Source organism: Leptinotarsa decemlineata, unplaced genomic scaffold (assembly GCF_025532065.1).
Source record: "Leptinotarsa decemlineata unplaced genomic scaffold, Ldec_3_MD MMD2_P_RNA_scaffold_8, whole genome shotgun sequence".
NCBI classification, from domain to species: domain Eukaryota; kingdom Metazoa; phylum Arthropoda; class Insecta; order Coleoptera; family Chrysomelidae; genus Leptinotarsa; species Leptinotarsa decemlineata.
In genome coordinates this window covers 2227424-2251624 of record NW_027412535.1, presented here as the reverse complement: position 1 = coordinate 2251624, position 24201 = coordinate 2227424, and the positions used below count along the sequence as shown (strand labels likewise).

General features: G+C 34.5%; 1 protein-coding gene across 1 annotated transcript in view; it reads left to right on the top strand.

The window, feature by feature from the left end:
• The window catches only part of LOC111513928 (nuclear cyclophilin protein Moca-cyp), a 111386-nt gene that overhangs the window by 5571 nt on the left and 81614 nt on the right, over positions 1-24201 (top strand). The window contains 7 exon segments of the mRNA XM_074170314.1: positions 6308-6395; positions 22616-22645; positions 22702-22841; positions 22929-23040; positions 23101-23129; positions 23132-23275; positions 23347-23468. Coding sequence (XP_074026415.1) covers positions 6308-6395; positions 22616-22645; positions 22702-22841; positions 22929-23040; positions 23101-23129; positions 23132-23275; positions 23347-23468 — 665 coding nt within the window.

Here is a 24201-nt window from a genome sequence, read left to right as displayed (position 1 = left end):
CGGTTTTGATAGTTTCGAACGATTTCGGTCCTTTGACTACATGAAGTAGCATTCGCAAATAGTAGCATTCAGCATTGCTCGGATGAATAGTATACACTCGCCCCAATGCGCCAGTGGAAAACACCTGAGCCATTGAAGAATGCCGCATGCCTTGTTTTCTCCGTTGCCACTTTTTCGTTGACTGATTCTGTGTAATACGTCGGAACCTCATGATACAGCCATGTTGCAGCGAATGTGTCACTGGCGCACAATTGAAAAAATGCAGTCAACGTTGTATTGGATGGATTTTCAGCTCGCTGGGCCGCACTCTCTTCTGTGAAGTATACCCGTTGACCATTTTCCAAATGCACACTGAGATGGACGACAGCAGGAGAGCGTTCGTGGATGTCAAAGCCAAGGATTCAGCATACAGCTTCGTTGCTGCTGATATAACGTCCCATTTGAAACTGGTCGATTTCATTGACGGGTGCATTTGGATTCTGAAGTCCAAAAACTTCCATATCACTGCCCTTATTCACGGTTTTACAAATGTATTTGATCGATTTCACAGAATTGCAATACTCCACGTTGATATGAGCAAAGGAGAGTAAGGCACAATCCACCGGTTATCAACTTCAAAATCAACGTGATTGAGTTTGATTGTTGCTGTGTGACCACCTTCCTCTGGTTTTCGTCGTCTGTACCGAGGATAACCGTCGCCACCAGTTTGTGTGTCATGCACCAAGTCTCTTGGATACTTTTTGGTGCATTTGCCGTCCTTCATGCACGGTGAATGTGGGTTTTGCGCTCCACACGGTCCGTGAATCATATTTTTCTTGATAATCTGGTACAATTCAGGATCTTCTTGTTGATCAGGCAGCTCAGCAGAAATGATATTATCGATTTGAGTTGGAAGAATTTTTTTCTCCAACCAAATCAGGATGTGAACATGTGGAAGGCCTCTTTTTTGCCATTTGACAGAATACATCCAGCAGCGTGTTGGACCGTATATATGGTTCTTAACGATGAGATCCATGAAACATTTCAATTTCTGTTTGAAAACTCTCGCTGTGAGGTCATGCGATGAGATTACTGTTGGCCAGGCAGAAGTAGATTTTTTATTTCGGGCCATGCTGGATTGCAAGTAAATGTGACGAAAGATCTGGACGTCTATATTTGCGAACATAAGTCATAGCATCCTGAGCATATTCATGCATATGTCTCGGACTTCCAGTGTACGAAGCTGGAAGTATGACTATTTCCCTAATGTTCGCAGCAGCAGCGGCTCCATCATTCGCAATTGCATCCCGCAAATGGATGTATTCGTCAGCTCAAAGCTTTGACTGATTGAAGCGAATGTAGTTGAGACGTTCGCTTTCGACTTTGGCATACATGTCAACGATGAATTGTTGGAAAAGTTGACGACACTTCAGGATGTGGTTGGATTCTTGGGCTCGAATCATGGTGCGATATGCATAGAAGTCCACACAGCTGACTCTTTTCGTTATCACGGCGCCTGGAACAGGATGAACTTGATACAGTTCGAGATGATATCCGTCTTCACCGCGCGGAAAGAGTATTGGATATTGAAGGGCGTCGTACGTTCGATGCGTTCCAGCAACACGTTACTTGGTTCCATCTCGTCTGCAGATAACAATATCTCGTCGGGCGATCTCCGTACCGACAATCACAGCTGCTACTTCAGGAGTCATCGGAGCATTGAAGCGTCGTTCATGCTCATTCAACGACGTTTTGTCTGCCCTGATGATGACTTTCATATCATCCGCTCGCATATTATCCACTGCGGATTTGAAGTCTCGTACCAAACAGTTGTGCTCGTGGAATAGCGCTTGTAATTCAGCGATGATTGCCCGCCTTGTTGCTTCACTGAATGCGCATCGTCGATCAATCTCCTCCTCCACGTTGTCCATGAAATAAATCTGCAAACATGTCGGATCTTCATTGGGTACTGGAAGAAGTGAACCAATGTGATGGTACACTTGCCCTTGCACTTTGAATGTGGGCTCGAAATTTACAAATCGCTCAATATGCGTCGCTCCAAACGATGCCATTTGGAAGCATGAGTTGTATTTCCGAATACAATTCTTCGGTGGAGAAATTCATTTCATATGCTTATTATAAAACGATAGATAGAAAATTGTTTGACAGTAATTTTTGTTTTACGCTAAAATTTATTGAATATAAAATTCATATCCCACTTTGATAACAGTTGCATTGCGGATGGCGCACACAGTAACCACCACTTGCCTTACTGAGATGTGCATGACTCCATGAACCAGTTTACAAGCAACCGGTTAGTATTATTATATAACTGTAGATATAATTAAGTGATCGTTTTGTATGGAGCATACCTATGGAAAACTGTTAGTTCTTGAAATTTGTATATATTATAGGGTTACGTTTTTCCTCCGTGGGTTCACCAATAATTGACTACACTGAATAATCAAACTTAACTTTATTTCACTTTGAATACAACAAACACTTCAACTAAAAATTCAACTATTATTTTAATGTATATCGCCTTACTAGAATACCGTATAGCACTGTATCTTTCACTTGACTCTGTACTTGACTGTCTGAATACGCTTGCAGCCAGCGTTTAAATATCGCAACGTTGTAACATTTTGCAAATTTCACATAATTTGTCAACTTTAGGGTTTGAATCATATTAACAAAAATTGTAGTAATAAAATAGTTCTTCAAAACGGTAGAATAACATACTGGGTGTTTCATTTGGTAATATAGAGTTTTTGATATTTTAAGTTTGTCAAGTTAATGCGTCTGTATAAAATCTCCTGTTCGAGAAATGCAATTTTCATTTCATATCGACATTTCACCTCAATTTTCGTATTGTAAGTCTCAAATATTTCTGCTTAAATTCTATTCATAAAGTTTTCATGATGGCATTTACGATGGTCTGTTTTTCTGAAGATTTTCTTTCTTTCAGCAATAACTTGACAACACCGCGAAATTTTCGAAAAGAGGAAATACCTCTTATGTGAAACATTTTGCTCAGTTCAACGGTGAAAAATTCACAGGGGGTCCATTTGAAAAAATGATGATTTTCATTACCCCACTTCAAAGTATGTGTTTTACAGGAGAGCAAAAAACCATAATATTTTGATGGGAAGACAAACGGCACTTCTTCACTGAACTTTATTATTATAGTCAAAATATGTCTGTATCTACAGTTTTTTAACATGACTCACATGGGCGATTTCAGCCCATCTAACTGCAAAAGAATATCAACTCAATACAAACAAACAAACTAAAAACTAGGTAAAATGTTACAGCTTTAATATTTAATTTTTGTTTTAACTTTTTTATCAGACTGAAATGGAATATTTTCGTAGAAACTATGATGATCTTTCTCGATGACACTCTTTAAATCTTGACAGCATTTCCATTTTGATTCGCTTATGAAAATAGGTTTTTTATGAAGCTGGGATGATTTTCGTACATCATTTGTTTTTCTTTTTCATTGTAGTAATATAGTCTCAGTATGTCGTAGTTTGAAAAAAATATTTCCATCTGGACGATAGTCCAATGCCCGGATATCAGTCACATGTGGATCACCTGATTTTTTTCCAGCTCACAGTGATTTAATATTAGTCACTAAATTCTCAAAATTATAGAAGAAAGAGTAATCCAACACTTTAATGTTTTTAAGGAGTTTATTGGATGAATGAAGTATGTTTCCAATGAAGCGTGAACGCTGTCACACTCCATCATTGTGTGCCCTTTTTCAAGAAATAGCTGTCTGATTAATACGTTTTTCTCACTTGCCAACCTACTCAGAACACTAGCTAATACTCTATTCCTATTTTGATAATTACATCCATCGGATATGATTGTAACCATCCGGAATTTATCAGCTTGAATAAAATCTATAACACAACTAGTGAACTCATTAGATGTTATGCCACCATTTAACTCATGCCATACGTATAACGTCACATCTTTATTATTAAGAACAAAAATAGTGAAGTTATGAAGCTGTAATGTCTGTTTGTGATACATTGCGGAAGCCTCAGTTTTTGGGCACAGTAAAACACTTTGAAGGTCCATGGTAAGTACTAAGTGATTCATTCTCATCAGATTCATCCTTGGCCGCGTTTTTAGCATCTCTAGTTTCATTTTTCATCTCAATGTGTTTCTGGTACACATCTGAAGTGATCATTTTCACTCCATATCCACAACAGATGTCGCATTGGTCTTTGCAAGGTTGGTGTATTTTAATATTTTGCTCTCTTAGGACATCTAAGAAGAAGGTTCTTGAAATACTCTACTGAGTTTTGCCCACACCACTCTTGAAACACTTTATGTATGTGGGAAAGTGATCTAAATGTGGATTCTACATATGACCAAGAACTATTGTTCCTACAGTAATGGCTTGGAACAGTTGGAAGTAATTTTAGCCATTTGACGACATTTTCCTTTATCTCTTCATCTGTTTTATTTTTCATTCCATCGGTTTTGCGTTTTTTTGTTTGCTGTTGCTCCTTGGTATTGTTATTCGTTTCACTAGTCCTCTCACTATCTGAAATTTCGTCACACTCACTACGCTTACACCATCTTTTAAATGTATCTGCTCCTAAATTTAGGGTATTGATAAAAAATAGTGTACACTTTCACTCTCTCCCCATTACACCATGATGGGAATATATCGTGACTTTCTTTTTTTCTGAACACTTGTTGTGCATTATCTTCTGCTCTTTTTCTTCTTCTGCGAATTTCTCTTGTGCTCACCAAACCCGTTACAAACGCTTTCTTCTCAGACCAAGTGGAAAAACTCCAAATTTTTTTGAAAAGTACATTTCTTTCGTCATCAGTTATCACATTACACATGAAAGTTCTACAAGTCTTTTCAGTTGTATTTTTATGGACACAACGTTGCTTAACTGACCTTGATGATTTTTCGCAATTCTGGGCGATTTTTCCATTTTCGAACTTTTTATATCCCACGTAGAATTTGCCCAAAACTCATTTCTTCTTAGCTTTTAGTCTGTTTTACTTATTCGAGAAACTGGCTTGTCCGCTGTGCTGGATGAATGCTCTTCTGAAGTGCTTGAAGACCTCCTATTGCTCTTCCTATTTTCCTTATTGGTTTCCAAAACCCCTTTTTCTTTATTGGAATTTTCTTGTGAAAAATAACTTTCAGCTTCCATGGATTTGCTTTCTATCAGGTTTTGTTCTTGAACATCTAAAGTATACATTTCTACTGGTACCTCCCCAACTTATTTTTCTCTGTTTCCATTATTTTGTTGCCTTTTCATCCTTCTCTATTATTTCCACTACTTCAATTTCGTTTTCTGGGGCAACCTGCTGATGAAATTGGAGTAGGTACACAATTTTCAAAAATGCGGAAAATACAAAGAAAATACCTGGGAAAATACAAAAATACAAAAAATACGAAGAAAATACATGCGAAAATACGAAAACAATGGGAAAATACTCAGAAAATAAGAAAATACAAGCGGAAATATTACAAAAATACAGAAAATACCAATGGTGAAAATAGTGTACACATTTTTCATGAGCGGTTTACCCCTCGGCTTTAAATGTTGAGTTTTTAAATAGAAATATGTACACTATAGATTTAAAAGCCCTGAACATTCCCCATCGTTTGTTTTTTTTCGCGCTGCAAATCCATGATCAGCCATTACGGCTTAAAACACCCTAATTTTCGAGTACTATGACCGAGTCGGTTTAACGATACTTAGTGAATAACAACCATGACCTTCCGTAATTGGTATTTCAGAACTTATTCTGTAAATGAATCAAAGCAGTCTGTATCCAGACAACGTACAGTTATTTAATAAATTCAATGTAAGTTAACTGACCTTATTTTTATTAGTCACTAATGTAAAAAATTATTCAAAAATAGTTTTAAAACTTCTAGATGAATGTTGAACTGAACAAGAAACAAAGTTCCAACGTCAAATGTACGACTCTTGATAACTGACATGCTGGTGAAATCAACTATGTGCCACTTTTCGTCACATAAGAGGTTTTGTTGCGTTCAGGGTTACAGCAAAACATTCTATGTGTTCAGCCAATGATGAACCAAGCACATAGAATATTTTACTGCATGCAGTTTTCGCTTGATGCTACATAGGAGGTTTCTTATTATAAAAATTAAAAATAACGAATTGAACTGACACATTCGAGATTTTGCTACAGGTTAGGTACCCTAAATTGCCGTCAGGTGTCAGCAAAACATCGTTTTCATAAAAATGTGCACATAGGAGGTTTTTTCACAACAGCGACGATGTGTATCTTTTTCTTTGATCAATATTTGTTACAGATGAAAATTTCACACTTAAACATGATCAACCATTTCTTCTATCAATGGCCAACAGGGGTAAGGATACTAATGGATCCCAGTTCTTCATGTGAGTAAATTAATTTTATGTATTTAGTGCAAATGTGTTTGTTTCCATTGTGATTTTGGATGTGTTTAATTTCTATCATGACACTTGTTTTGAAAGACAGCTATATAAATAGTGTGTTTTTCTAAATATTCAAATTTGATTTTTTTTTTTTCATAAACTTCAACTCACGATTTGATCTCCACAAGTAACGGCCGAATCAATCAGATTACTGGGAAATTCAAATGATTGTCAATTAATAACTTCCTGTTATGACTGTAATGTTCTTTGCATTCATTTCTTACCTCTTATGAAATCAAGTGGCTAATACATTTCTTTAAGGTTATTTATTGTAACAGAACAAAAAGATACATGTTCAAATGGAGATTTTGAAACATACTTACTTCACGATATTGTCAGACGGTTTTCAAAGTATCTTCTACATACACACACTCCTTTAAAAACAAAAGAAAAAAATACAATACAATACAAACGATTTATCCACTCTTCTTTTGGTTGTGACTGGAACTTGAATTTTAAGAAACCATTGAGTTTCTAGAAGTTTATCCAAAAACACTTTGTACCATCATCTTGTACATCTTGACTTGCTTGTCTTACACACATTTTGACTGGTTTCGGAAAAATAGTCATTCTGTTTGAAAGAAGCAGATGGTATGAAGGATCGTCTATTTCTTTTATGTTCCATACCATTGAGAAGAACATTGTGATCATCTTTTCCTGGTTTATTCAATATAATTTCAGACTCTCACTCTCCAATATGTTTTTGAACTGATACAGGCTGATACACAGCAAGTTCAGGCAATTTTTGTTTCCACATAAAATTGTTTTTGCAAATTTTGTCTGCTATACAATTTGTTTGTCAACCCTTTTGGCTGCAATGGACTTACATGGATTTTTAATGGTTTTTGTCATGTGTTCTACCAGGAAAAATAGAGACTTGAAGTGGACAGATAAATACCATATTTTATAGGAAGTTTACAAATTCATAAGAGTTGAATGCAATCCCATTGTCAAAAAAAAAATTCAGTGGTAAACCATGGGTTCCAAAAATGTTTTTCAAAGTTGAAATGACAGCTATTCCTGTTTCGTTCATCAAAAAGTTGACTACTGTAAACTTATAAAATAATCACTACAACCAAGAAGTTTAACACAAAATCAATGTCCACTTTCTATGAGGCCTTAAGGCTGTCTCGGATTACTTCTTGCATATTTGTGGCAGATACTACAATTTTATATCATTTTCCTAAATGTCGTATGGTAATCCCTTGAGCTCGTTTTGACATTGACATTGTTTTGACAATAATAATAATAATTTCTATTAACCATTTTCGGTACTTAATGTATATATAGTAATTGAATAATTGCACTACCATGGTTTGTCATATTCGACTAAAAATTAAAGAATAAAGATAAAATAAAAAATAAAAACAAATCACGGCACATAATATACAAATGTCACAATTAAAAAAAACAAATAGGTACAAATATTATTTTACATTGGGTATTATCAGGAATTATCACCCCAAAAGTCTTTTAAACCATAAAAACATATTTTTATGAGAATATCTTCATATTATTTTTAAAGATTTTATCTGATTTGGATTCCTTAATTGAATTGGGCAATTTATTGTAAAGTGAGATACCATTGTGTAGGTTAGGTTAGGTCTAAAGTGAGTGGGTCTAGTCGACCCTCCACTGCAACCCGCAAGGGTTTATTGTGGCTCACACCTATTCACACTTGACCAAATAAACCCAGCTACCTAACGAAGCTAATTAGTTTGTATGGTGAGTGGTCTTTCAGGTCAGATGGTAGGAGTACGGCTCTGCCAAACTCTGAAAAACTGATTCCGTCCCCAGAGTGGCAGGTACAAAGTATATGCTCTGCTGTTTCATCATTTTCCAAACAGAGGCGACACACACTGTCTTCCGACAGTCCGAGTCTCTGCATATGATGGTTCAAATGACAGTGACCTTTAAGAAGGCCTGTTAGGCATCGTAGTTCATCCCAACAACTGTTTGGTGTCAAGCTTCGAAGGGGGAATAAACGCCTTGGAGTGAGCCAGTCCAGGAATATTCTGCCAGAAGTCCATGAATCTTCTTGCCATCCAGGTATTCAATGCTGCTTGCAGCACCCTCCTTTGCAAAGGAATCAGCAGCTTCATAGCCTTCCAGGCCAGTATATCCAGAAATTCAGACCAGAGACAATCTGTTGAGCCTTCCTATTGAAGAAAGTCGTTTTTGGCAATTTGCTACCAATTTAGACGTTGCTCAGTAGGAGCCAAGAGCTTCCAACGCTGCTTGACTGTCCGAGAATATTTTTATTGACTTGTGTTTATCCAATAGATATCTCTGTCCAGGGTCTGCGACTGAAAACACCTGCACCAGAACCGGAAGGTGTTTTTGATCCATCTGTGAACCAACAACTATCTGCTTTTAATATTTCCTTCTCCTGGAGGATTTAGTCCTCTCTACTCGGGAATAGTACTTTATAAGGCAGTTCGTAGTTGACAGTTGGAGGCAACTATCTGCTCTTAATATTTCTTTCTCCCGGAGGATTTAGTCTTCTCTACTCGGCAATAGTACTTTATAAGGCAGTTCGTAGTTGACAGTTGGAGGCATAAAGTCAGAGGTCATTTCCCGAATGCTGTGACTTCCAGTGTCAACAAACAGTCTGTTGCACTCTGCATTAAATTGATTTGTGCTAAGGCAATGTGCACAAGTCTGTATGCAGTCCCATCTAGCCTCTCTCTCCAGAAGAATGAGGAGAGGAGGTAGATCTAGAAGGATCTCCATGGCCGCTGAAGGTGTGGTACTGATGGCACCACTGATAGCCAGACAAGCCTGTCTCTGTAAGCCAGAGAGCTTCGCTTGTGTATTGGATAATTTTTTAAATTTATTTGATTTGTGGGAGGGTATCCCCAACATACCACCATGACGTGTACAATAATTATGATTAGAAGCATTCGTTTCAAAAGATGCAAGATTATCTCTCACATAAGTTACACATTAGAATATTTACAGGTTGGCCCATTAGTTTCAGGAAGTACAGTATCTCGCCTATAATGAGGAGTATGATAAAAAATTTCACATAAAAGTTATTTGGTTTACTTTGTTGCTTATTTAAAAAAAAATGGAGTAACAAAGTGTTCCTTTGAAGTGGGCAATGCAAATCATCTTTTTTTTCAATGGACCCCCTGTGAATTTTGTCACCGTTGAACTGAGCAAAATGTTTTAAATGTTTATAATATGATCTTATGGGGAAACAGTGTTGACAAAGATAGGGTTTTCATTGCTCAAAAAAAGTTATTAGGAAATTACTAGGCATCCCTTGGAGGGAATCATGCAAGACATTTTTCATTAGTCATCAAATTTTAACCTTTCCCTGCATCTACATCTTTAAAATACTTTTATATGTTCTCGAATGTGACTGTACTAAGAACTCATTCTATCATAGCTACCAACTCGATATGCAGAGGAGTTGAGCATTCCTAAACATAAAACTATAAAATTCGAACATTCTCCCAAATATATGGGAATAAAATTATTCATTCGGTTACCAGACCATTAAAACATTGCTTCTTTCTGAGGCCTACTATAGTATTGGTGAATTTCTCTCGGATCATCTCGACAGAATGGGTTCATGCGGTTTTGGCATGACATATTCAATTTTTATAACTACAATTGTTTTAATTTTTGTAATTCTGACTTTTATTGAATAAATTTCAATTGTATTATTTTTATCTACTGATCTACAATTATATCGTTTGATGTGATTTTTATGTGCTTAATACTGATCTATCCTATACGTTTGTCAATGTCTTTAAGGATGAATAAATATTATTATTATTATTGAGGAGGTATTTCCTCTTTTCGAAAATTTTGCGGTGTTGTCAAGTTATTGCTGAAAGAAAGAAAATCTTCAAAAAAAACAGACCATCGTAAATGCCATCCTGAAAACATTATGAATAGAATTTAAGCAGAAATATTTGAGGCATGCAATACCAAGAGTGAGGTGAAATGTCGATATGGACTGAAAATTGCATTTCTAAAACAGGAGGTTTTATAGAGAGTCATTAACTTGACAAATTTTTAATATCAGTATGTTATTTTACCAGTTTGAAGAACTATTTTATTCCTACAATTTTTGTTAAGATGACTTAGCCCCTAAAATTGACAGATTTTGTAAAATTTGAAATTTCATTTTATTTCGACTAGAACTGCTTGATTGACACTATAATACTCACAAAATTCAAGAACTAAGAGTTTTCCATAGGTTATGCTCCATATGTAACTTTCAGACCATACCAACATTTCAACTCACTGTTGGTGTTGCATGTCTGAAATATTTCTGCTTAAATTCTATTCATAAAGTTTTTATAATGGCATTTACAGTGGTCTGGTTTTCCAAAGATTTCCTTTCTTTCAGCAATAATTTGACGCCACAAAATTTTAGAAATAAGGAAATACCTCTATATGTAAAACATTTTGCTCAGTTCAACAGAGAAAAAATTTACAGGGGGGTCCATTTTAAAAAAAGATGATTTGTATTGCCCAGCTTCAAAGGAACACTGTGTATATTCCAAAATATTTTTATAATAAGCAATAAAGTACACCATATAACTTTCTTATGAAACATTTTATCATACTCCTCATTATAGGCGAGATACTGTACTTCCTCACACTGATGGGTCACCCTTTATATGCATGTCACTGATAATATATTTTCCCTTTTGAAAATGGGTTTGCAGATATTACGATAATCCATATCAAAAATGAGTCTTATAATGCGTTTTTGGGCAACTATTAAAATCTCTACCGCATCCCCAGGACAGTATATTTGAGGAAATATGCGGATATGCTATTGCAAAATATATACTTGAGAGATTTTTTTTATCTACAAACAATTTCATTTGCTTAATCGCGAGAAATGCTGCGTTAAGTTTCTTGCAAACCCCATCAATATGCAGATCCCAATTCAGAGATTCATCTAACATGGTACCTACAAATTTTACATCCTGTGACATTGCTATTCCAACAGTAATGTCAACTTCACCAGGAATATTTTTTTTTTTGTTATAAAGTTTCATCAAAACAGATTAAGAGGTATTTAATATTAAATGATTGCGTTCACACCATGACGTAAATCCATCAATAACCTCTTGTGAATATATCTTCCTTTGTGGACACAGTGATTGTCATTGTGGTATCATCTGCAAACATAGTTCCTTTTTTTTTGAAGGTGGTTGACAATGTTTCGTGGTGCATTTCATTAGTTCAGACTTCAATTGTCCAATATGATATAAATTGATTTAAAGTCTGAAAGAATTCATAAAAATTAAAAAGATTTAGCTAAAAAAATAACAATTACCTATATCAAGCAAAAAACTGAAATTACAATGAAATAAAATACAAGCAACAATTGAAAACTAAACTATTAACAAGCACAGAAAAATAAAAATTATTAACAAAAATTGAAATTTAAAAGATTCAAAGCCAATTTACTTCACGACGTTTCGATTGTTAGTATCCACAATTGTCTTTGGGTGATGACTAGAATTTTTTTTTATATTTATTTGAGCCTCAACCGCCAGAGGTTATTGGCTTTACAGTAATTTACATAATATGTTTTTTATTTTACGTTGACCATAATAAGTGAATCAGAAGTAACTAGTAACTCATATTTTATGTAGAAAATTGATGTCTTTCAGAAATTTTAATAGTTTATTGTTTGACTGACTATTCAGTCATTTCATCTGCTAATCTCTTATCTATGTATAGCTAGCACTCCACCAAAAAGTGTTTCACAGATGTAGCACGAGGAGATAATTGTGAGTCAGATGTGTGTGTCCAATTCGTAGTCTGGATAGAGTCGTTTGAATGCTTCTCTTCTGAGGTAGATGATTCCATGGTAGTACTGTTGATTTTATTTTTGAAGTTTGGCTTTAGATATATTCCATTTTGTCTGCCACTTGGATATTACGGTTTTCCTGATGTACGGTTTTAGATCGTTATAGTAAATGTCGGGGTGAGTAGTTGTGCACTCTTGAAGTTTTGTGGCATCCTTGGCTAAACTATCGGTCTTTTCATTGCCCTCCATTCCGATATGCGAGGGAGCCCAAAGAAATTGAATGTGAATGTTGTTTTGATGAATATTTAATAGTTCTGTTTCAATTTTCATCAGAACCGGATGGCTAAGATAGAGTTGATTCGATGAGGTTACTGCACTCAATGAGTCTGTTTTTAGTAGACATTGAGGGATGTTATGGAGATTTCTGTATCGCAACGCTTCAAGAATTGATGTCAATTCTGCAGCGTAGATAGAGGTTGACGATGGTAGTTTGAATTTTGCATTGAATTCATTTGTGGTGAAAGCGGCGCCAACGCCGTTATTGGAACAAGAGGCGTCTGTGAAGATGAGCTGATGGGTTCGCTTAGGAAATTTCCAAGGTCATGTGACGTATAACCATGCAAGGCCAAATCATAGCCGTAGAGTAAAAAGGGGTTCACGGACATGACATCACACACAACTCAATGCCAAAGTCATGGGCGGAGAGTAAAAAAGGGGTTCCACCTCATTATGTTACACGCAACTCAAGGTCAACTCATAGGCGGAGAATAAAAAAAAATCAAGGTCACAGTCAGTGTTGTGGATCTGGGGGGGCATACCCTTGGGGGGAGGTCCAGACCCGTCTTTCCCCCCCTTCTCCTGGCCATCCCCTCATCTCCTGTCCATCCCCTCATCAATATAACATCAAGTGTTCTCTAGATGAAATCATCCACAAGTAATCCAGTCATTTAAGCTTAAATTAGGTAAGAATCTCGGAATCCGAGATACCCAGCTGTAAGTCTGTAAATACTTGTATATTGACACCCTAAAAGTTGTCTCAAAACCTACATATGGTAGGGTGTAAGCAACTATTAAATTTCAAGGTCTAAGGTCACAAAAATCGGTTTTTTTGCGCTTTTTTTGGAAATATCTCATTTCCTATGGGTTTTTTGCTATTTGTATTTATTATCAATATTGTAGAATACAAAATTCTCTACAAATTTTGTTTAAAAAAATTTTTTATACGGTGAACCGTTTTCGAGATAGAGGGCGGAGAGCACGCGGTCACAGCATCACTGCAGGTCAACCGGTGCCTCCGGTCGAAAACGCGCCATATATAGTTGATGAACTATCGATAAATCAATGATTATAAATATTTGTCAATTTTTATTAACTATTATATTATATTTTATCATTTTTTTCATGCATTAAATCTATATCTATTCAATAATACTGATAACCGATATTGATAAATGATTGTAAAGTTGCAGTGGATCCATTATTACTCTTCCAAAGTATTACTGTCAGCAAACAATTTGAAAGTAATCTTGAAGAATATCTTCAATATGAATTGAGTCCGTATCCAACAGCTCTATTTGATAATGATGGCACGAGAAAAACAACAAAATCGTCATTGTATGACATGAGCCCAATTGATTTTGTTCTCAATGAAAATAATGTGACGTTCATTATTGATGGCGGATTTCTTCTTCATCATGTTGTATGGAGCAGAGAAGATACTTTTTCTATTATTTTTGATAAATACATGAATTATTTACAAAGGCATTACAGTTCCAAAATAATTGTTGAATTTGACGGATATTTAGACTACAGTAAGAACGTAAAAGCTATGGAGCAGCAGAGAAGACCTGCTGCACTTTCAAAAACGTATGAAGTTTGTTTCGATGAAACAATGTACCAGTTACTCAAGAAAAATTCTTATCAAATCGAAATAACAAAGATAAGTTCATTAATATGTTAATTGAAAAATTACAAGCTGCAAATATTACTACTAAACAAGCCAGAGATGATGCGGATGTTCTTATTGTTGAAACTGCAATTGAAGAATCAAAGTCTAAAAAAACTGCAGTTATAATAGGACAAGATATTGATTTACTTGTCATTTTAATTGGGCGTACACTGTCTTTCGAACAAGAAATTTTCTTTAAAAAAGTTGTGAAAGGTAATGTAAAAACGGAGATATACTCGACTAAAAGTTTTGATAATTATCCTCATTCTAAAAAACATATTTTATTTCTGCACGCATTAAGTGGCTGTGACACAACTTCTGCGCTTTTTAAAAAGGGAAAGAAATCTGAGAAACTGACAAATTTGGATGAACTAGCTGCAGCATTTGAGGAAGAAAATTGTTCGGCCCAGAGATTATTAGAGAGTGGAACTCAAACCTTATTGGCAGTCTATAATGCTCCGAAATCTGTGAAAAGTCTCGATCATCTTCGTTATATGCATTACGTCAAGTCTACAAAACTTAATAAACCTGTGCAGCTTTCAAATATTCCACCAACAAGTGCAGCTGCTCATCAACATTTCAACCGTGTATATTATCAAGTTCAAACTTGGTTAGGACATGATTTGGAACCCCAGGTATGGGGTTGGGCAATGTGAAACGATTTTCTGGAGCCTATCATGACAATTTTACCACCTGCTCCAGAAGATTTGCTAAATACAATTTTCTGCAACTGCAAGAGTGGTTGTGGTTCGCGATGCGGATGCAGGAAAGCGGGCTAGCAATGCTCTTTAGCTTGTGGCCAATGTAATGGGCAAGCTTGTCTCAATGCTCTACCATATCAGAGCGACATTAACGAAGATGGAACCTCGAACCCCGAACCTGGAACCCCGAAATCATGGAAGAACTCGAGACAAATGTCGTTGAAGACGATAATGAAGACTAGTTTGAAATTTACCAGCAGCCAGAAGACGACGATGAAGAGGAAGATGATGATTAAAATTATAAATTGTAGTTTTTGTACCCTTTATTCCATTTCTTTACTTTCAATAAAAATAAATGTATTCAATGATATTTTTTAATAAAAAGATTAATTCATAATTTATTTGTTTTTTTTTTCATCATGTAAGAAGTTATAAATATTAATTAGGTTAAAATTCAAATATAATTCCTATATTTTCATTAACAATTCTGCAATTACATGGGCAGGTAAGTGTTGTTAAATAAATTAATACTGAATAAAAAGTGGATAAGTTAGGAAAAAAATGATAAAATATAATATAATAGTTAATAAAAATTGACAAATATTTATAATCATTGATTTATCGATAGTTCATCAACTATATATGGCGCGTTTTCGACCGGAGGCACCGGTTGACCTGAAGTGATGCTGTGACCGCGTGCTCTCCGCCCTCTATCTCGAAAACGGTTCACCATATAAAAAATTTTTTTAAACAAAATTTGTAGAGAATTTTGTATTCTACAATATTGATAATAAATACAAATAGCAAAAAACCCATAGGAAAAGAGATATTTCCAAAAAAAAGCGCAAAAAACCTATTTTTGTGACCTTTGACCTTGAAATTTAATAGTTGCTTACACCCTACCATATGTAGGTTTTGAGACAACTTTTAGGGTGTCAATAAACAAGTATTTACAGACTTACAGCTGGGTATCTCGAATTCCGAGGTGAACTTACTATAATGACTGGACTAAAGGAGGAACACTTGTTTAGGAGAAAATTCAAAGAAGCCGCATATATATATATATATATATATATATATATATATATATATATATATATATATATATATAAATGAATAGATAAGTACTTTTTGATCATCCCCATATTGATTTCAATTTAAGAGCCACTGGTAGACAGCTGTTTCAGCCGATTGGGCATCGTCAGTACCGGGCAGGCGGTCCTCGATTGAAGACAAAATGAGAAAAACCAAGAAAGTACATACTTGATATAAATAGCTGCGTAAACGCAAGCGAAACATAAGTGGAACCACCTATTGGTGTGACACCCAAGTCAACTTGCCAAGTTTTTATGTCACTATTGGTGGTTTGACCAATCAACCGACAACTGCGGTAGCAGAAATTTGGGAAGCTAACCTGAAATGCCATCGGAAAACGAATCCACATGTTTCTAGAACTGATAGAAAAGTTAATGCAGTCAAGCTGCTGGAAAATAATTTCATGAAAATCAAAAAATTAATAGGTAAGTACTTTTTGATCATTCCCATATTGATTTCTATTTAAGAGACACTGGTAGACAGCTGTTTCAGCCTATTGGGCCTCGTCAGTACCGGTAGTTCCACTTATGTTTCGCTTGTGTTTACGCAGCTATTTTTATCAAGTACTTTCTTGGTTTTTTCTCATTTTGTCTTCAATCAAGGACCGCCTGCCCGGTACTGACGATGCCCAATAGGCTGAAACAGCTGTCTACCGGTGGCTCTTAAATTGAAATCAATATGGGAATAATAAAAAAGTACTTGTCTATTTATTTTTTGAAATATTATAAATGATCTGAGGGGCAAAAACTACACTAGCAAATCAGAGACTACTCTAATGCCTAACGAATTGAATAAGCATTATTGCACCGTTGGCTGGTATAATAAAAACAGAATATAACAAAAGATATTGACCTGATGAAACACTTTACCTTTTTTCAGTCAATCTTATTTTATGATACGGATGTTAAAGAGTTGAAAGAAGTCATGTCATCAATTACAAATAAAAAACGCATGGTTTGGGTACTTGAATCTGATAATGGAACCATTTTATTTATTTGTTTTTGTTGATGCACTTGTAAACAACTCTAATGGAAAACGCCCGAACAGTTGGTGCAAACATAATGCGAAGTAGGTTTAGTTTTGCAATATAATTCATTGTTTATTTAATTACTTTTCACTGCTGTTAAGTGTTTACAGTTCAATGGCTTCGGTGTTCTTTAATATAAGCAAACTGTATATAACAAGGTTAATATGATATAATAGTAATAATATCACTTTAATTATACCTTCATCACATACCTTTGTGAGTTTGAAGGTGGTTGACAATGTTTCGTGATGCATTTCATTAGTTTGGACTTTTATTGTCTAATATGATATAAATTGATTTGAAATCCTTGAAAGAATCTAAAAAATTAAAAAGATTAGCTGTAACCCTCCTATGCGCGCCTGCTGCCTTCGTTGGACTTGGTAGCTGAATTTCAGGCTCCCTCTCCGGAATCTGAAAATATCAATGGTCATTTTTCTAAACAATATACGGCTGATTGATCCCAAAGTTTAGATAAAATAGATATAGTTTGAAAAGACTAAAAAACACGCTTTTAAAGAACACCGAACTAAAAAGTTAAAAACAATTTTTTTAATAAGCTTAAAAGAATAACGAACGGGCGCTTGATATACAAAAAGCGCCCACGCTTTTTTCACAATAATACTAGTATTTTTCGTTCGTTATTGTTTTAAGCTTATTTCAATGCTAGTTTCGTACGACTTTGAATAACCAATAAACGTGTTCACATAGAGCACCTGAACTGTCTTCAAGACTTTGTCAGAATGTTTTCAAAATATCTAGTACTACGTACATTACAATCACAACTTACAAATATTTGAAAATTCATGAGTGTTTTTTACTGATGCTTATCATTTCAGTAGGACATAATATCAACTGATAACTTCATCTGGACAGAATATCAACTGATAACTTCATCTTTGATCTATTGAAATGTTTTAGGCACATTATTATATGAATAAGGAAGCTAATTTTTCTTTGACAGACATTTTGACAATGTCATATGACTATTATGTGAAATATTCTTTTGAAGTTTTTCAGTTATTCAATAAAATGAAATTTCCATGAAGATTCGTATTAGCAAGTTTTGATGTGGTTTCCCAGATGCTTGTATCTGTAGAGTAGGAAGAGTGAATGTAATCCCACAGCACTTAGGCCACATGTGACCCATTGTACATCCTCCCGAGGAGTTGTCCTTCTAGGTCATCGTCCATCCTGTCCTTTCCAGGATGGTGGACAGGTCACTGGGAGACATCTCCTATATCTTATTGACAATAAGTCGGCAATGTGATTACCTTTACGCCTGTCGTGTCATTTAAGCGACCTTAGGATAATATTATTATCTACCGAGGCTTAGGCTAAATCTTGGTGGCACTCAAGTACTAGCCCTGAGGTAACACGAATGTTCAAGGCTAATATAGATGCTTGTTTGAGAGCCATTGACAAAAAATGGAACCTCATTAGACTAAATTGTTCATTAAGCAAAGAAAATTTCTTTGATGCTATAATTTTCTTATTCAATCATACTTATTCCACTTTCAATAATAAACTTCATAAACAGACCTTTAGCACTCCAATGGGAGCGGAGCAAAATTCCTATTTTAGCTAGTTATGTCATGGACGACTTACTAGACATTGTCTGATAGGTATTACCTTTTAATTTATTCTTTATAAAAAATATGTTGATGATTTAATAATTGCATTACCACATCCGGAATTATAGAAATACTGGAAGTTTTCAACAGTTATGGTCCATACATAAAATTTATCATCGAATGTGAGGATGGAAAACATACCGTTCCTTTCTTGGACACAAAACTTCTTCAAACTGCAGATAATACCATCTTAATAGATTGGTATAGAAAACCAGTAAGCTCTGGTAAATATATGAATTACCATTCTTACCATAAATGCCCATGAAAATTAATTTGATCAAACAAATGAAACAACGTGTTCTCTGCATTCTGATTATTCTTTTCATACAAAAAATTTACAAATTTTCTTTCAATTGTTTAAAAATAACTCATATCCAGATTCTTTAGTGAAGACGATACTGTTTAGTACTCCTTCTATGATGAATGAAATAATAATAATTCAAATATACAAAATAATAATGAAACAAATATCAATGATAATATAGTTGCTACGATTCCAATTTTGCCACAATTCGTCTCATTACCTTACATTTCTGATATCACACCAAAACGTGTACTGTTCTTTAATAAATATAATAATAATTATATAAATTGTAATCAAAACAGTTCTTTCTATAAATTCAATTTTCACTTAACGCATAAGAGACTGGCATTGCCATATAGCAATGCTTATCTTTCTGACATCTACACTGTTATTGAAAAAAACAGAATCCATTTTTCCAGTTTTCTGCTTTAGTACAGTTCCAGAATTGTTTACTTCACTCCCAAATAGGAGTAGATGACTCTGGCATGCTTTTTTTGCTTAGTGTAATTGAATATTCTAGCGTGTTATATTTGCTGACTACAAAATGGATATAAACTTCATGTAAGTACAACAAAATATCTCCTGTTATGGTCTATAGAAGCATGCAAATCCAAATAAATGATGATATTCCATACAAATAGCACTTTTGACTAAAATAATTCGCTAATTAGATATTTATATGATTCCTAACCTCAGAATTGCCATATGGCCATATTGCAGTGCTAGACTTCACAGGCTGCATGTTTACATAATGTTTCTTTTTGTTGACAAAATGGTTTAGACTTTCACGGCTGAGGTTTTCAGTGTCATTTCTTTTCGAGTTTGAAAGCCGTGGATTTTTGGAATTTTTTCCTGACGTTTTGCTGGCGCGAGTGGCTAGTTCTTTAACCATCATGGCTTGCTGTCCGATGACTACCTTTTCGGCTTCATAAAGTGTATTTATGCCTTGTCAGGTAATCAGTTGTATTTGTACCTGTACTCGTTCCTGCACTTGAACTTGGAACATTAACAATCTTGCTTCCTGTTGTCCTGTTCGTTATTCTCGAATTCCTTAAAATGAGGCTCCATATTTGATTGAGGTGCACCGCTTCTTTTTTTTCGGTTGAAATTCTCCGTGTGTTTGTGGATCTCTTTTGCCTCCTGTACCAGTCGGCTATGGTATCCCTGGTTGGGGGCAATTAGTTCTGTGTTTTCAAACAAAATTCTGAGGTCTCCTTCACTAAGTGCGTGTTCTGCTACAGTTGACTTGTCCATTAGGCCTAGTCTGCAGTTCGTTTTATGCTCTTTTAGTATTGTTCCCATGGATCGTTTGGTGGTTCCGATATATACCTTTCCACAAGTGCACGGTATGCGATAGACCCCTGCTGCTGATAATGGGTCTCTTTTGTCTTTAGCCGACCAGAGGCTTTGGTGTATCTTCCTCGTGGGTTTGAAGACTGTTTCGATGTCGTGTTTGCAAACACATCGAGAGGAGAGAGATTGTCAAAGCATACCTCGTTAAATATCGCAATCCTCGAAAACTTGGTGGCAGATCATCAAGCAGTGCATCAAGTAGATCTTTTAACCGTATTTCTGATGACATAAGATTTGATAATATCGGACATTACCTGACTTCTGTACCAAATAATAAAAAAATTGTGCTGGTGAACAATGCAAGTCAATAATGAGAATAATTTGTATCAAATGTGACGTAGGGCTTTACCTAAAATGCAATTTATCGTTCCATACCCGTTTGTAAATCTTCCTGACAATTCTGATACATTTTCAATAAAACAATTCCATTCAAGACTTTATTATACTTATAATGCACCAGAAGACCACATTCAATCATTGCAGTGCTTAGCATTGCCATATGGCAACCAGCAATTTTTTGAAGAAAAATGCATATTTTAATAATTGGTTATCATTTTCTTGATATCTAGAATTAATCGAAACACTTTGACATTAGGTTATCATTATATTGAAGATAACCCCGTCCCTGATGGGTTAAGTAAAAGAAAAAACTCCGATAAATTTTCAATCAAATAAAGTATACTCTATACCATGTGTACATTGTGACAAAATATATATCGATCAAACTTCACGGTTATTAAAAGACCGTATAATTTCTCACAAAAGTGACTGCAGATTAGCACCACAAAGGTGCGCTTTAAGCGAACACGTTAACGTTTCGGGACATAGTATGAATTTTAAAGAAACAAAAATTGTCTAAATAAAAAAACATACCTAAATCATCTAAGTGAAATATATACCTTCCTTTTATCAATAGATAAAATTTTTGAAAGATTCAAAAGTTCAATAACAAATCTGACCATTTCATAATATATACTCTCTATCCAATTTCTGTCATATTTAAAAAAAAAACCTAAAATTGCATTATAAAACAAAATTGGCAATCCTGGTTAGGATGAAAGTTGGCATCACGATTGCAAGCACAGAAAGTGTTTTCAAATGTCATGTCATTCCTGTCATTATTCGTCCTCAAATTCGAAAACAACACTTGTGTGTTGAACACACAAACCGGTTATTTTACCAAAAGGTAATGAAAATTATTTCTATCATCTTCAAGGCAGTTTGAGTAGAGCCTTGAAGATGATAGCACGATCAGCTGTTGAAAACGCTCGCATATAATAAATAGGTCTTATAAAACTTCAAATCCTTTTTGTGTCCTACTCGACTGGACATCTACAAGAAACAAACCACATAATAAATAAAGAACATGAAAATTCTCCTTACGTGCAATAAAGGAATAAAGATGAATTTGTTGAAGGCATTGGAAATAAATAAATTGTATAAAAACCCTAATGTCAAAAAACCCTCAATGACCAACTAGAACTCCCCCTTTTTGAATTTGTGAATTTTGAGTAATTTAGGATCCATTGGTAGTTGGAGAAATTCACAAGTAGGGTTTTTGGATCAATAGTTGGTAATTTTGATATGCTATAAAAGAACATTGACTGTATAATTGTATATTTAAGGACTTCTTTGTCAAAATGCGTCAGTTTACTTGAGAATGGTTTAACAATCCTAAACAAACAAAAATCTTAGTAATGTAATTTTTTTATCCTATATGCGATGAAATTTCTTATAAAGTACTCATTTACAAATCATGAACATACACATGAAAAACTTGTAGAATAAACCTTCAAGATATTAAGTACATAAATTTCATCTAAATATTGTTTGTTCACCAGTTTCAAATGTAATTTATAGTATGGAGTCTGTATGCATTTCAAAAATTAATAAAACACCTCATTGTAAGCATAAAAACTTTACTTCTGAGAAGTTATGATTATAAATTCCAAGTTGAGATATTGTTGGTTTTGAATTATTTTCTTTCAATGAAAATAATATCAACAGTATTTTCAAATTGGCAGACAAAAATATGAATTTTTCTTTTTTGAAATTTAAGTGGACCCTCTCAATTCATAGTTTTTTAATGTATGTGTTCCTATTTATTATGACATGCAAACTTTTCTTTCAGCACCTGATATTTCATTGAAGTATCTATGTTTTGCATTACATTTCTTATTTAGTAAAATTAATCAATGAAAAAATCATCAAGTTGAATAGATGTTACAGAACAGTGAATTTTATCATTAAATAGTGGTACCTCTGCAACCCATACCAGGCTTCGCTGATCATATCTTGTCAATTTTTGTGTTATAGTACGACGCAACCGGCCCCTCATCTGGACAAGTGAGTATATTTGTAAAAATGCTATGATAATTATCAACATAACTGAATTTTTACAGTGTTCATGTGGTTTTTGGAAGAGTTGTAAGTGGAGTTGATGTAGTTAGACAAATAGAGGCGCTTCCAGTCGATGCAAATAGTAGACCATTACAAGATACTAAGATTGTAAAATGCGGAGAACTAATTAAGCAAGTTAGAGGTAAATGAGTATAGTCAATGGTTGGTTGAGTCTTCCTAACTCAATTATGTAGTTTTTATTTATTCATGAAATTCTAAAACTTTTTAGCTAAGAAGGATAAAAAGAAGAGTTCCAATGGGGAACATGAAGAGGAAGATAGGAAGCCGAAAAAAAAAAATAAGAAGGAGAAGAAAAAAGATAAAGACAAAAAACATAACAAGTAAATATTTTATTAATGAACATTGTTATTTCTCAATATTTCAATATAATTTTTCTTCAGTAAACATTGTGCAAAGTCTGATGAAGAAGAGGGGAAGTCATAGAACCTCATCCCTTAGTTACTGTCACAAATATCAATCTAGAAGATATACCTGAAGTTCCAAAAAATAAGTTTTTGATGAGAGGTGGCGATAAAAAAGAAAATGAAAAGGATGAGAGGAAACATGTCAAGAAAGGTAAAGTATACATTGCTGTTACGGAAATTATAATATCGGATAAAATACTAAATTTGTAATTTTTGTTGCAGATACTGAAAGAGAGAAAGGGGTTCATGACCGGGTTAGGAGGGAGTGGGGTGGTAGCTATAGTAGACGAGGTAGACCTATGACAACCAAGAGTGGTAGAATGATCAAGGGACGAGGAAAGTTTGTAAGTTGAATATTGAAAACTTTTCAAAACCTGCTTCTAGTCATTCAAATGAAACTCCGAATAATATGTAGGTGAATTGTGCAAAGTTGAAAATTCAGTAGTCTAATAATGAATGAAATATGTACGCATTTCTCAAAAATTATTTATTTATTTATCTTTTTATCTACAAACATGTTTTTACAAAGGTATACATGAATACTTGTGATTGATATCAATATTAAAATTTAACCTAAAAAAATTGAAACTAAGATTAAACCCAAAGACTATAAATGAGTTCAATATGATACACATATACATATACATACATATATACATTAGTGTGACCGCAGAAAATCAATGTCGGAATTTTGTTCTTTTGGACCCCACAAAACGATTCCTCTTTCCAGATATTGAGATTCCTGAAATTCAAGCTCGATTAAACGACGTTAACCCGTGCCGCTCGAAGTTTGAAAAAATCCAAATTTTTTGCCAAAAAGCTGACATAGGGAGCCATAACTCCAGAACAACTATTGTTGTTCTTGAAATTTATATTCAATACATAATTGTTGTTATTTAGAGTCAAACCGAGTTACAACAGTCTTTAGCCCCAAAAACGCGACGTGGTATCACTAGGAGCATACTTCTTATATTTTGTTAATAAGTGGTAAATTTTACTTTCTTCGGTATATTTTTGAGTTTAAAGTAGAAATATAATAAAAAAAAAACAAGAAATACTGAAACTCTAATGGCATTT